The 15,863-nt window shown below is 35.5% G+C and overlaps 1 protein-coding gene across 1 annotated transcript; it reads right to left on the minus strand.

Annotated features, from left to right (window-relative positions):
• Positions 1 to 6,172: 6,172 nt before the first annotated feature.
• Positions 6,173 to 12,785, minus strand: LOC102805064 (MAM and LDL-receptor class A domain-containing protein 1-like). Its single transcript, XM_085495417.1, has 13 exons — positions 12,677 to 12,785; positions 10,957 to 11,115; positions 10,461 to 10,558; positions 10,054 to 10,224; positions 9,296 to 9,389; positions 8,939 to 9,118; positions 8,633 to 8,797; positions 8,232 to 8,488; positions 8,058 to 8,142; positions 7,657 to 7,779; positions 6,774 to 6,899; positions 6,469 to 6,554; positions 6,173 to 6,358 (listed from the first exon to the last, which is right to left on the minus strand). The coding sequence occupies exons 1-13, from the start codon at positions 12,783 to 12,785 to the stop codon at positions 6,173 to 6,175; spliced, it is 1,839 nt and encodes a 612-aa protein (XP_085351543.1).
• Positions 12,786 to 15,863: the final 3,078 nt, after the last annotated feature.

A 15,863-nucleotide genomic window follows, 5' to 3' on the forward strand; every position in this document is an offset into this window, starting at 1 on the left:
TACTGTGGACTTACTTATTTGTTTCTCCAAATTTTGGTCGTGTTCATTATGTGAGCCTATACAAATATTGGACAAAGACAAATTCACATATATGTCAAATTAGTGGTATTTTTTCCGTGTTCTGTATGTATGGTGCGAATGTGGTTCAAACAAGGTTTGCCCTATCACTCTTGAAGTTGAGAGGGCAAATACAATACCCGGATGTAAACAAAGCGATGCGTACCATCGATCCTGTCACTGAAAACAACAGCAATTAACGCATAATATTGTTCCGCTGATAAAATATCGGCGTACTACGTCAACGAAAATTGTGACCTTGAACTCATAATAGTTGAATGTGCGCCTAGTGCTATCATCATTAAAAACTTTAAAAATGTATTGATGTAACATTTTATCTTCCAATGCGATGACTCTTTTGATATAAAAAAATAAAAATTGTTCTCCAGAAATTATTTGGGAACTAATTGATTTAATAAGGAACCAGCATCTATACGGTTTTCTGTTTGAGAAGATTCACAAAACACTCTACCCTGATATAAATATAAGCGGTCCCGATGTAATAGAGTCAATAATGACAAAAACGTGACGTTCTTTAAAATAATGATATCCATTATCCAGTCGGCATGATTTCAGTGTTAAAGCTGTCCACTGAAACAGAACCAATAACTACGAGAATACACTGCCATGTTAACATAGCATATAGATTGGTGAAGGCACGGTGATAACAAATTTCCTACAGTCAATCGATATCATCGAAAAAACTATTCCATGAAAATATTTGAGGGTAGGGGTTAATGTGTGCAATTTCTTGAGGAAAGAGAACAATTTTGAGATTTATTTAAAGGAAGGGAATTGTAAAACTTTGGATTTTTGGTAATCGTTTTAAGTGGTCATTATGTTTTGTTTTTAGTTGAACAAAATTGTACAGTTCATGTTTCTGCATTTGAAATACGATAATTCTTTTTTTTGCAGAGAAACAAATCACAGAAGTTATTTCGCGGGCCTCCAAAAATGGAGTGAGTAAAATGGAAAATCAAAACATCTGGAGAAGTGAAATTCTTGGGAAATTTTCTCGACAGACGGCATGTGAACAGCTTCCAATGTTCATCTTTTCCAAACTGAATACAGCAGAGTATTTCGAATATTCGTTCGTCAGCTCCACAAGTTCAATGAGTTTAGCTTTACGTACATTTATACCAATTATATGACGCTCCGCCATAAGACCCCACCAGCATTATAATGCTGGAAAACCGGTAACTCGAACGTCTCGTCGGGAACTCGAAATGCATAGTGTAGTTGGGTAAAACAGTTCATCTAACCTAATTTCGCAACCACGTAGAGTAGAATACAATATTAATACTTCTAGTTAGGTGCCTGCTACTGTAATATTAAAATATAGGATTGAATCTTACTACAGTTGAATCTAAATTCTTCTTCGTCATAACAATCAGCTGGACAATCAACATCCCCGTCATTCAACCAGGATATATCAACACATATTTGGTCACCTGGGCAATATATTTGATTACGCAGACATGGGTCTGGAACACCAATATCTAATATAGTAAAATATTAAGAAATAACAGAAAATATTATCTATACAATAATTGTACACAGACCAATTTATAATAACAAAGATAAGTTATAACACTGTATTGACAGATCTTAAGAATAACGATATTTCTTTTGCCAGATTTATTATCTCTTAAATATTTGAATTTTTCTAGAATCAATATTCGAACAAGGGCATACACTGTACAATATATTCTGAACTAATTAACCAAAATTCATGCTTGTAAACTCGTAGTAGCAGCTAATAAAAAAGTAAATCAAGTAAATAATACTGTGGAAACGTCAGGGTTATAAATATGTTAAATCGAATTAAACATTTACTTTTCTTGGTTAATAAACGAACATTTTGGTGAATGTAGCACATGGTTACTTTGATTTAGCACAGTATTTACCCTGACGTGAAGTATGAGGAATATATACTGTAGTTATGTGTTCACTTCTATATTTGCAGTCATGTTGTCATGTTCGGCTGTAGTTCGTATAATTTACTGTGTTACACTCACCTGAGTTTAGGCACGACTGTGTAAATGTTACGTCGTCAATGGCTATATCAGAAAAGTCCGGATCACCCGCAACAGCTTCAAAAACAACTTTATATCTGAATGGATTACCAATGACCACTTTAGCATAGTTCCAGTGTTTTCCCAAATTACCACTGTACTGCCACATCAATAGACGTTGACTTTGTTCCGTAACCGATTCTGTGTATATCTAAAATAATAGAAACGATTTGCAATGTTTTTTTTCCAATAGAACAAATGCGTCTGTTACTGACATGTCATCATCAATGTTTATCCTATATAGCAGGCCTGTTACATATCATTGCATATGATGGCTGGTATTTTTAACATGTTCAACTTGTCTGATTTGAAATATCTGAACATGTTAACATATGTATAAACCTGAAAATCACTGCCATGGCCCAATCAGAACTGCTATGTGCTCTGTATGTCAGATGCGTGTCTATCGGCTATCTTGGTTATACTGGACGAAAATAAATAATTACAATTTCAAAGCAACTAAACCAAATTACCCAATCTACAAATTACCAATTTAAATAAAAAAAATATTTATTGGATTAGCGGACTTTTTGTTTTTTGTTATTATGAACTATGATCAACATTTCAGCTGGCCAAAAAGTAGACGTTCATTAGACTTATGAAAAAGAATCTGTCAAGAATTTATAAACATGCTCGGAAGATATGAGAAGTACTACACTCGTTTGAAAAATACAATATAACATGGTTATACGTAATAAGAGATTCAAAAAATGTGTCGTATTTATATTCTTGGAAACTTTCATTATAAACAAAATAACATGCAAGTGTCCAGGACTCCATTGCTGCCTCAACACTATATGACAAATACAAATTTCATAGCATATATGATGTAATAACATATAACTATATATATAATATATATTATATTTTACTAACCCTTAGGCTACCCATTCTAGACACCTGACTTTTCGAATACATGTGATACCAAAACCTAATGGTACAGACGTCATTGCTTGCTGGAAACGTGGTATTTGTAGCTATGCGGGCAATATCTCCAGTATTTTGCTCACTACTCTTGATGTATAGAAATAGACCTAAGAATACAAAATTAAAAAAAGCCATGTACAAAATACAGTTGACTATCGCAAAACATATATCCAACTGTTACTTATTGTTTTCCTAAGTCTTTTTGACTAATGTTGTATTTGTTTAGGTGATCTGGAGAGCACTATCCAAATATAACATTAATCACTATTTTAAAAAAAACATTATTCAGTCCGACACATTTTACATATCTTAAAGCAGTAGTAACTTTTCTCTCCGATTTTTATTTTCAATAAAACTTTTTCTGTGTCATTATTGTCAATTTGAATGAAATATAGGCACTGAAAGCATACCATATGCGCTATATTTGAACGCTGCACGGGATTGCGTGCAAGTCAGGCAAACCCAGATGAAAAATGTTGTCATCTTTATAAACTAAGCTTTTCTTTGACGGATGGTTACAAATTATTGTATGAGTCATATCCAATAATATTGTGCGTCATGCGTCATATTTGTTTAAGTTCCCAACCTTGTGATTAACTTCAACTGAATGGCTACTACTCAATTGACCCTTAGTTAGTTTTCACATCGCATTTCTCGTGATAGGGCCACAGTGTTCATGAAATTGTGTCTAAAACAATATTTCGGTATTTAGTGAATTCACAATTTCCGACTTTGATGATGATGGCGAATATACCACTAATGGTGTTTGCAATTCGGGCAATATTAGCCTTGTGTAGGGTCACTTTGCCATGCAAATATTTTGGTAATATTTGGTTAAATTTGCGTAGTTATATATAAACAAACAGTGATCGAAATCACAGCTATTGCCGCTTTAACATAACCTGTACAAAGTACTGTACATGCAGTTCTGTTTTATAACCTTTGAAACTTACTCTTTTTATGCGTAGTGATAGCTGCAGTGTGATCATAATCAGGACCGCTATTATTACTTTGCGTCTCAAAACCTGCTGTCCAGTTGAAATTGTCGTCGTTTAGCTGTTTATAATCACAGTACGGCATGTATTCATCAAAATGACAATCACCATCGTTCACAACTAAATAAAACAAATCGTATATAAAGCAGGATGGCGGTCAGGACGTGACGTTTGTGTTCAACTGTCACCAAGTGTGACACGTGATGAAATCATTGCAAACAATTGCCTTTGGTGTACATTTCTGTAGCACGTCGAGAGATTTGGCCTGCAACGTTCACCGTCCTACATATAGCATAAAATATGGAGTCTTGGGGTCACATTTAAATTAAATGTGTTTGCACAATCAGTAAATATTAAAAACTGGAGGTGTTGAGCAAAAGTTGTTGTTTACCACAGTTATCTTCGTCAGACCAATCATCACAATCGGGTCTATAATCACAGAATCTGTCCATTAATAAACATCGACTTTCGTTTGAGCACTGAAACTCATTAGCATTATCACATGGCCTGGTATAGTTTGCTGAGAAGTAAATAAAAACAGAACGAAATAAGCGGCAATATAATGAATGCATATAATCACTCGTTCTTTATCTATGAGAGATATGTTATAATGTGCACACGAATGACCAATAAATTAAATTATATTTGAATTTCATTGCATGTGTGTGTCGTAAGCTGTTAAAAGAAACCTCAAATCCAACAATGCGGAACTGGAGTTGGTATAAAAAAAATCAGCCTTATACTCTAAAGATCTACGGTTGGATATGATATTACCACTTTATTACTTACTATCAGAGCAATTGTTAAATTGTAAATCGTCAATGACGATTCCACTTATATGACCGAAATTACGTTCCCCTTCGATTATGATGGAGAACTCTTCTTGACGACCGATTATGGCAACGCCATTGTACCACCCAATTCCTTGATTGCCTGTGGCATGCCAAAGTCGTTTCGATTGGTGGTTTCTATATTTGATCCTGATAGATAGACTTCCTCGACGATGTCCATAAATGCAGTACCGAAAGGATAATTGACAATTTTCATGGCTGTGTTGGTATGGTAATGTTCGTAAATCTCTGTTTTCAGAGTTACTCGACACAAACATGTAATAACCTGAAAAAAGTTAGATAATAATATATCGAATACAGTATAGATACAGTATGCAATATCCCAGAACTAGTTCGTGATTGAATAGTATTTAGTGCATTACACTGAAACTCAACTTATAGTGACGGATGATAAACTAAGTGACTTGTTACAAGTGTGCATTTTGGTATTTAAAATGTTGATTCATTGAACTTGCATAATTATGCATGCAATAACCAAAAAACATGTGAGCATTCTTACCCAGGTTATCTTCAATTGTGTCATCAATAACATGTCCAGAATAAAGACTTGGTAGTCGACCTTGCATAATTACCCAGCCATGCGTAGTTGAGTTGTACCAACCACATGTACCATATTCGAAGTCGCAGGATGTTCCTAAGGTGAAACCGAAATTTATATGTAATGAAACTATCAGTATACTGTGAAATATGTAAAACGCATTATAAATAAATAAATAAATAAATAAATAAATAAATAAATAAATTTATTCAATCAACATATAATTAAAAATCTATATCTATATATATATATATAATTAAATATACCACAGCTTGATTCATCCGAGTTGTCTGTGCAGTCTTGAATAAAATTACACCTTCGCCAAGTAAAAAAACACCCTGATCCATCTTGACAAGATAACATTCTATCATCTTCATCACAAGACGGATGGTTGGGAACTATAGATAACGTTTCACCAGGCACCAATCCACCACCAATGCATTCCGAACTGAAGCTGACATCATCTATCGCGACATAACCGTCATATTTATGGCGCATTCCTTCTATAACAATCTGCTCAGACATCGAGTTATTTTTCCCAGTTATCGTGTTGCAAAACAAAAAATGGTCATAACATAATACCGTACGTTAATATATGCAGCTGCAGGAATTTCCTTTCTATTGAACTTTGTATCCTTATAGCAGTTTTATTATAATATATGTAAATGTGTTCTGAAAAAGAATACCACACGTACATGTTCCGGTACAAACACATATTAACAAACACTTCTAGCAAACCTTAAAGTCTTTGCCTTGACTATCAATAGTTAGATCAAGTGGCCACCAGTAATAAACTTTATCTCCAGTTTTATTGTGTAACACTTGCAAACTGCTGTCACCATCGAGGTAAGATGTCCGCAGTAACACCAATAATGAAATAATAGACTTTCCATACATACGATACCAAAAAGTAATCTAGAAAACAAATCACCAGGAATACACAGCTAGGATTTGATTAATAATAATGTTATATGTGTTAAATATGCTTGTTAATGTATACCATGATTTTGTAGAACGAATCTTACTCTACATCCAATGCTTGTTCCTTTGATTGATGGACTGGCAAGTCGTGCTCCGTATTGCTGATTCCATCTGACGTTTAAGTACTGGCCTTGAAAGTAAAAAATATGTCTCATTTTCAGTCATTCATGTTACGAATTAGGTTTGTCCAATTTCTCCATAATGTATCACCATTGTTGAATCTAATAATTAATACATTAGACAATTTTTGAAAAAAAAACACATGAAAAAGTACTATGCATAGTTATGACTTGAACTAACTGATCATGTTGCAATTGTATGAATAATATTAACATAATCAAATATGTACCATCAACTGTTCTAAATGTGTGGTCAAGCTGAGTTCCACGAGAGAATAACCATTTATATTCGTGGTCATATTCTTGTTCCCAATCACAAAGATCTAGTTCAAAATCACATCTACCAACTAAAGCACCTGTAACACAATGTCCATATACACATAAATATACAGAACTATTGAAGGGAGTTGTTAAATAATAAATATATAAATAAATTAATAAATAACGCGCCATTTACCGATAGTTTCAAAGAATGGTGAAGTATGATACATATTGTCTAATATAAAAACCGTGCTCTCGACTGTTTCAAACTCACAGCCTTAAGTATGTGTCTTTATATCAGGAAAAGACAGACATGCACACATTTAGGCCATATAATATCTAAGCCCTAAGTATCTATTCAAAATAGCTAACCGTTTTTGAAAATATTATAACGTATTTAATAAATAGCGTATTTGCTCAATTAGTTGTGCATGTGTTAACAATATAAGTAAAATATATAAGTAAGATTTATTATGTAGTCAATGCGATGTTATGTTTATATGTGCTTACATTGAATATACACCACAAATACGACAAGACAGTGGTTGCCCGAAAAAAACAATTCCGTTCAGCTTCAGAGAAACATCCGGCGTAAGGTATAGACTAACATATTATAGACGAAAATACGAACCATTTAACATGGGGTATTCGAACCACATGACGGCGATACATATCATATTCGAGTTCAATGTGTTCATAGATGTAGTTTCAATTGATAAATATATATTTCTCTTCATACGCATACAAAAATGTTCACCATACAATATGTTACCACATATATATGTAGTATTGGATTGATATAAGGCATAATTATATGCAAGCATTTAGTAACCCATATACGTGAGTGATTACCGCAATATTGTTCATCTGAGGAGTCCATACAGTCATCTGCAAAATTACACACTTTACTTCTGTCAATACAGTGCCCATCAGAACAGCGGAATTCGTCCTCTGTACACACTTTGTTAATTACAACTAAAAAGATATATTTGATAGTATACATGATATATATGATATGATATATGTTGATTGCATTTGAATTACTAAATACATAATTCGTTACAATTTAGTAAGATAATTTAATGAACATGTTCAAAAATTTAAAATGTTTCGGTAAGCATAATAACAATAATCATTACAGTCTCATGAACATGGTAAAATGTGCATATTGTACTGTCACGATATGATATTGCAGCAAACTGCATGTCAAACTGCATATATTATAGTAATAAAATGTATGCTATATGACATACCTGGCGGTGCACAGTCTATAAATACCACATCGTCTATGCATATATCAAATGTTGTGCGACGACCACGAGTAGCCTGTATGACCACCTATGTAAGAAAATCATAACAATAAGTACGACAAGAATTTAAATATGTGAGCTACGTAACATAGTATTAATTTGTTCAAATCATAGTACCTGAAAGCGTTCTCCGATTCCTATGAAGACCAATGCGCGTTCCCATTCATTGGCGACTACGTAAATTGATACAAATATCAGGTTCATTTCACTTTCATAAATTGTGAATACTTTCAGTAATCCAGAACTACTGCTACTACCTACATGGTACCAGAATTCCAGATGGCAATTAGGGCCAGACTGTCCAATCACTGGTGTTGTTATTTCAGTTTTTGTATTTAATTCTCCGGGGGAGTTGTCAGCCAATAAGTAAAAGCCTAAGATAAAATAGATTTTCAAAATCCGTTAATGCTAATGTGAAAGACGTTGATGTCTACAGATTAATGTTTCTCAAGTACCATGTATTATAATTATTAATAAGAAATATGAATTCCAGTCTGACATTATGAATACTAATGTACCATCGGGAGTTGTCGTTGTATGGTCAACACGTGGCCGAAAATTCTCAGCTGAACGACCTTGTTGTATTTCCCATCGAAATTGTGGAATGTCGTAAAATTCGCGTGACGAGGCAAATACGCCATTCCATCCACAAGCACCACTTTCAAAATCACAGCTGTACTGCACTGTAAAATGATAAAATTGTGTTGTCATTTTAAAAGAAATATAACAATTGTAAAGTCAACGCGTTATACAATAAAGAATACTTAGTATAGTTAGTATGGTTGGAGATATATGTGATTAATGTTCATTCTGGTGAATCTCACTACAGCGAGCTGCCTCCTCTTCACCATTCGAACAGTCATCACGGAAGTTGCAAACCAGTTCTGGAGCAATGCATTCGTTATCCACTGTACAGTAGAACTCGTTGTCATTGCACGATGGGTGGAGAGTCATTGGTGAACGAATTGGTGGAGGCGATTTTCGTGGTGCATTGGGCAATTTGCCTGCAGAAAACAAATTAACAATTATAAACAAAGTTACACATAACCCACACTGCACCACACTACACTACTATACACTACGCTACGTCACATCACGATGCCACGCCACGACTGTCTCACTGTACCGCACTGCATTGTGCCATGCCACACAACAATACACAACACTGTTTTAAAACTTACCAATAGAACTAAACACACACGTAGCAGTGAATGTTACATCATCGATAGCTATGTTTGCCGAGTTACCGTCACCTGTTGTGGCTTCAATAACTACCTAAACACACAGAATGTGTTAAATGAATGTAAAATTAGATTAGAACTGCAATAACAATATATCCATACGTAATACATGTGGATATGTATATGTATAATTGCAAGCGTCCTCATTAGTTGCATATGTTAAGTATACATATTCATTCTGTTTTACGAGATGCATGGTTTCAATTGATTCCTTCACATGACTATCACGAATGCAATATGAGGTGATTGTATTTGTAACCCAAATAAAAATAGATGAAAATAAACCTATAAAAGAAAGGAAACCTAATTTATATGATGTAAGTATTATGCCGACTTATTATTAGATGGATATAATGCATCCTTTGGTGACTTGCACAAAAATTATAAGAAGTTAGTTGTTCATAAAAACTACTACTACTATTACATTGCAACCGTTCAACGTTTTAAATTTATGAAGTTGTCCAAAAAAGTGTTGGTTGACAGTATTTGTACAATGTATACCTAGCTTTGAACATTTTACAGAGCATTTCCACACATGTAAAGCTTGCTCATCCGTTGGACGGTTGTGAATAAATTATATTTGCCCAAAACGACATCAAAATGCTTTTGAGTTTTAACATAGAACGTTCTACAAATTGTTACTAGTGAATAATTTTAGTGAATTGTGTATACATACTGATAACTATGATTTTTTCTACCTGGAAATCGACAGCGACATCAAAAACAATTTTGCCTTTGTCCCAGAATGGTCCATTATATCCATTCTTCTGCCATACACGTTTTTGTCCCCAAGTTTCCCCATTATAGATGCGAGTATATATATTCAGATTACCAATATAGCGGTTAGACATGTGAAAGTAAAAACGCATCTATGTAAAAAGGAGGTTGTAACATAAGTCAGAATTCTCAAAATTGTGTTTTTTGCTTCATTTTTGTTTGTATTGAGTTTTACGTGTTTTGCAATTGTCTTCTCCGCCAGATTTGTTCAGTTGCTTTTCCGAAATAATAAAGATTTGTCTGTTTGCTAGTGAATATTTTTATTCAAAATAATTTTACTTTTATAATAGTTCATGTTTTTACATATTGAGGTAATTATATACAGTACCTTACATAACCCAGACGTTGTGCTTTGCAAAACTGGACTGATGAGCTGAGCTCTGTAACCATATTGATTGGCCATAGCCTCAATTGATGCATAATAACCTGTTTACAATAAATTATAATAATTCACGAAAGAGTACATTAAAATGAAACATATGCATGACATCAACTGAATATATAATTACTACACATTGCGCTCTGCAGAGGTGGAACGCTGATGGGAAGTCATGATAGCTTATATAGATGACGGCAAAGTTCAAATCGACCATTGCATTTAGTTATGGAATATTCCTCATCTAAAATTACTCAAACTAAAATATTCATAATTAATGCATCTGTGTAACACATTTATGTCATAGAATTTTTTCGTCACTGGATTTATAAAAATTGTTCATTACTCAGCCGTCGTTCGTTTTGTTCTTTAATTAATCACAATGTATGTGTTGTATTTAGTAGAATTATTCATGTAAACGACTTATGATATATGTTTCTTTTCTGACCTGATACAATACCCTGTGTGTGGTCATAGCGAGGATCTGCATACAAAATACCATACGCGTCATAGCCAAATTTACGAACCCAATCCATCTCGTCGATGCCGTTATCAACTTGTATCCAATCACAAAACCCATTCTGAAAGTCACATTGAATGTAACTACCTGTGAGAAATGACGAGAATGATGATGTGTGTCACTGTGCAAGTACATAATGTTGTCAATAAAGCAATGCCATGCTGTGTCATTTTATATATAACTAATAATTTTAGATGTGAAATTACTTGGAAACCAGAAAGATATTATTTTCTTATACATTACAGATTTCAACAGCTTATATCAGTTAATTTCAGCCATTATATTCAAGAGAAATATCTATATTTCTAACATGGAGTAATCGTAATTTGTGTGATCATTGTGAAAAAACGACAAATGTACTCAATATATTATATTATATTATATTATATTATATTATATTATATTATATTATATTATATTATATTATATTATATTATATTATATTATGCTTTTTGGTTCACGAGTAAATTAAAATAAAAAAACGATCACGTAACAGTAGGCAGGCCGGTGACACCGGTTCGCACTTAAGGGGGTACCAACCCCCTGCCAAACTCCAAGGGAAAATCAAAACATTTAAAACACAGAACAAGTAACATAAAACATATATGCGCTGCTGCAAGTGTGTGCAATGATAGCCCACCAAGAGGACAAAATTCTTGGCTCCTGTGCGTGTGCTAATTTTGCTAATTCAATGATGTTCGTTTGTATCGATGTTTAACAACAAGACAAGGCACCTTCTGTTTTAAATAGACCACACCTGCCACAATTACAGTAGAATGTGAAGTGTGTTATCCTCGATTTTACATAGTGCATTCTCTGCCGTCCACATAATTTCAAATTCATGCACGCTAAGAAACAAAATATACATTGTGCCTTGCTAAACATAACGTGCTTTGAGCGATGGGGTGGTAAAATGGTGAACCACCAAATAGGCATGCGAAAGTCTGGTTGAAGCAGTCGCGACGTGATGTAAAATAATGGAGTAAGGCGCTATTTGATGGACAATCATAAAAAATGTGTTGAAGTGTGTCAACTTCATCACAAAAAGGACATTTATCAGAATTGTTCAAACGAGCTTTGAACAGAAATCTCCCCGTTGGAAAGGCACCATGGGCAATACGCCACTGCAGATCCCCATATTTGTTAATGGCTAGTGTTTCATAGCAATCCTTGAAGTTGGGTTTAGCACTTTCAGGCAGACTAAGGATGTCCCGCCAAACAGTGTCATGTTTATGTAAGTGTTGTGTTATTGACTGGACACGTATTAGCTATTTATAGATTGCGCCTTTTTCAAACTTAAATAGTGGCAAATTTAGTTCATCAGAAAAGTGCAGTTCAAAGCTATGATGTGAAAGAGGCTGATTACACTTCCCGTTCCCTTTGAAGTAGGTGTTGATAGTATATTTCCATTTGGTAGGAATAGAATCGTGAATGACCTTGATACTGAGATGGAGAATACGCTCCGAATGGATTTTAATTTTATCCGACATATCAGCGGCCTCCAACCAAGTTTTACTCGTTTCGGTTATTCCCGCGTCAACAAAATGTCTGAGCGCAAAAGGCTCATTTCGTATGGGATGTATGATGAGTGGGTTGTTAAACAGTGGCTCATTAAGAATATCAGTTACGTTATTATCATTGAACTTACGCACTTTCTCTACAGATTTCCAACACTGGAGGAGCTCATAATAAAATAATGGCAATCTTTGTAAAGGTGCTTTGATAGTGGTGCATAGAAGTTGACTTGCATATGACATATTGCTCGCTTGCATAAAAAAGTAGTCTGTGAACTTAAAACAGGGGTGGTCATGGTTATTATATAAATATCTTTGAATATAGGAAAGTCGCATAGTACTTATGCGTGTTGGAAGATGTGTAACATTTTGTCCACCTCTTTCCAAGGGGAGGTACAGTGTTGCAGCAGATACCCAATGTCGCCCTTGCCAAAAGAAGTCGAGCAGCATTTTCTGTACCTTCAGAACTACGTCCGATGGCGGCACAAGGCTATTAAAGCGATACATTAACTGCGATGAAATCAGATTATTAATGATAAGAGCGCGCGTTCTGTAAGACATGCTGTAAACAAAATGATTCCAGAAGTTGATCTTATTATTTACTTTTGCAACAAGTTCAGCCCAGTTCTGATTCGTATAAGTTAGATTATTTCCAAGATAAACACCCAACAGTTTCAACCCCTCGCTGTTCCATTTTATATTGAGAGGGGAGTAGGTGATGTTGCGCCATGTAACCAGCGACTTAGTAAGTTGAAATCCTGCTTGCGAGTTATGAAAAATTCCACGTCGTCGGCGTAAGCGGTGAGTTTAGAACGTTGGTTTTTGCTGTGAGGTATAACCAACCCTTCAATGTTTTCATCATTCCTAATTTTATGAAGTAGTGGTTCAATGGCAATGACGTAGAGGGCAGTGGACATTGAACACCCTTGCCTAATGCCACGGGCCACTGTGATGGGTGTAGTAAGGGCGCAGTTAACGCGGACCAGGGACTGGGCATTGGTATACATGAGGCGAATGTAAGAAAGGAAACGGTCACCAAAACCAAAGGCACGAAGCGTATTAAAGAGGTATCCGTGATGTATCCTATCAAATGCCTTTTCCTGGTCAATGGCAACAATAGCCAGGGGCGAGTTAGTTAAGTTGGCATAGTCAATACTGTCACGAAGTAGATTTATATTGTCGTGAATATGCCTGTTTGGTATGCTGCAAGTTTGGTCTGGATGAATAATGCTGCCTAAAACACCGCGCAAACGCAATGCAAGCGATTTAGTGAACATTTTGTAATCGCTACATAACAGACTCACGGGTCGCCAGTGTTTTACGTTGGTAACGTCACCTTCTTTAGGGAGAAGAGTGACCACGGCCCTTGTGCAGGATAGGGGGAGCACATTTTCGTTTGTGGCAGCAGTAAATACATCGCACAGATCACTTCCAATGATATGCCAAAAAGTTTGGTAAAATTCGTTTGGTATTCTGTCGATACCGGGAGTACGCCCATGGGGAAGTAGTTTGACCGTGGCACTCAGTTCGTCAAACGTGATTGGTTTGTCAAGGTCATCACGATCTGTTTCATTTAGTTGAGGTAGCCCTTCAAGGAGGCTATTTTGAGCTTCAATGTCAATGTTATCAGGTGTATACAGGTTATTGTAAAAGGTGTGTATGATTTTCCGTATTTGAGTTTGATTTTCAGTAAGAGTATTATCCTGGTGCCTCAACTGAAAGATCGCCTTTTTGGTTCCCTTCTTTTTCTCTAACTGGAAAAAGAAGGAATTGCAAACATCACTTTCATTTAAAAACTGATGTCGCGCACGCGTAGCACTGCCTTGGCGTGCGAGAAGTTTTTTCTTTTCAGTGTAACTGTTTAAGAGCGGTGCATCGTGTGCAGTACTCGATGGTTTTAATTTCCATTTCCAATGCTTGTTTTTCGGTTTTGTATTTATTTTGTTTGAGTGTGCAATACTGTTGTGTGAGTAACTTTATTTTATTTTTGCCAATATCCCACCATGTCTGTATATTTACATAATTATTTCGAAGTGTTTGCCACTTCGCCCAAAAATCAGTTAAGATTGCCACATACACTTCATCGCGCAGAATTTCTGTATTCATACACCACACTGGACTTTTGTTTTTACTGTCACCAATGGCGATGTCGATGTGGACAAGGGAATGGTCAGAAAAAGCTAATGCGCCATTGCTTATGTCAATATTCTTAATTTTCCCACGCATACATTTGCTGACATAAAACCTATCAAGGCGCACAAACGTACCACCACGCCCCCAAGTAAAGTTTAATGTGTTCCCGTGGTATTGGCGCCATGCATCAAACAGTTTGTGATGATTCAGGACAGATTTGAGGAGCTTTGCAGTGCGCATGTTCGGTTCAGTCCCTCTATTACGGTCAGTGTCGGGTTCAGTAGTACAATTAAAATCGCCTCCCATGATTACTGGGTCATTATTTAGAGAACTGATGAATTGTTCAATTTTAGTGAAGCATTCCACACGCTCAGCGCCATTAATAGGTGCATAGACATTAATTATGTGAACAAGATTTTCATTAATTTGAACATGAGCGTGCAACACGTACCCAGGCATGATTTCAGATTGTGATAAAATATTCACAGTTGCTCCTGGCGAAAACAAAATAGCCACACCCGCACGATTAACAGTGCCATGAGAAAAAATACCAAGGCCACGCCACACAAGTTTCCAAATATTTTCATCGGAGACAAGAGAGTGTGTTTCTTGTAGCATATAAATATTACAGGGATGGTCACGCTTGAGATAATTGAAAACACTGTACCGTTTGAGGGCGTCCCGGCAACCATTGACATTGTAAGTTGCGCATGTAATTGTGTTTGCCATCATAACAAGGGAAATTAAAAATCAGCGATAAAGTTACCCGTTTTGATTTGCTGTTTAATTTTTTTAATGAGTCTGTGCATGCGAGATTTATCAGATGTGTTCAACTGCGTGGTATTGCGGTAGTTTATCATATGTCGAACCAATATTTTAAGATTGGGGCAAAATTCAAAACACTTGTCTATAAATCTACGTGAGTGAAGTGTAGACACTAAAAAGGTTTTGATATTAGCGTTTGATATTGTTGATTCGCTGTTATCAGTACATGTTTAAACATTTGAAATGATAGACCCCTCATTCTCACTACATTCGCTGGCAGTTTCCTCCATATCATCAGCGGTTTTATTTTGTGACATAGGTGTGCTGAAAAGGTCTTGTGATTGATCAGTTAAACCACTTAAATCAATGGGGAGTTCGGATAGCGGCGAATCGCGCGGGGATTCAACTGTGAACTCAAGTGAG

This window comes from Saccoglossus kowalevskii, chromosome 21 (assembly GCF_978046115.1).
Source record: "Saccoglossus kowalevskii chromosome 21, keSacKowa6.1, whole genome shotgun sequence".
In the NCBI taxonomy this organism is placed as follows: Eukaryota; Metazoa; Hemichordata; class Enteropneusta; family Harrimaniidae; genus Saccoglossus; species Saccoglossus kowalevskii.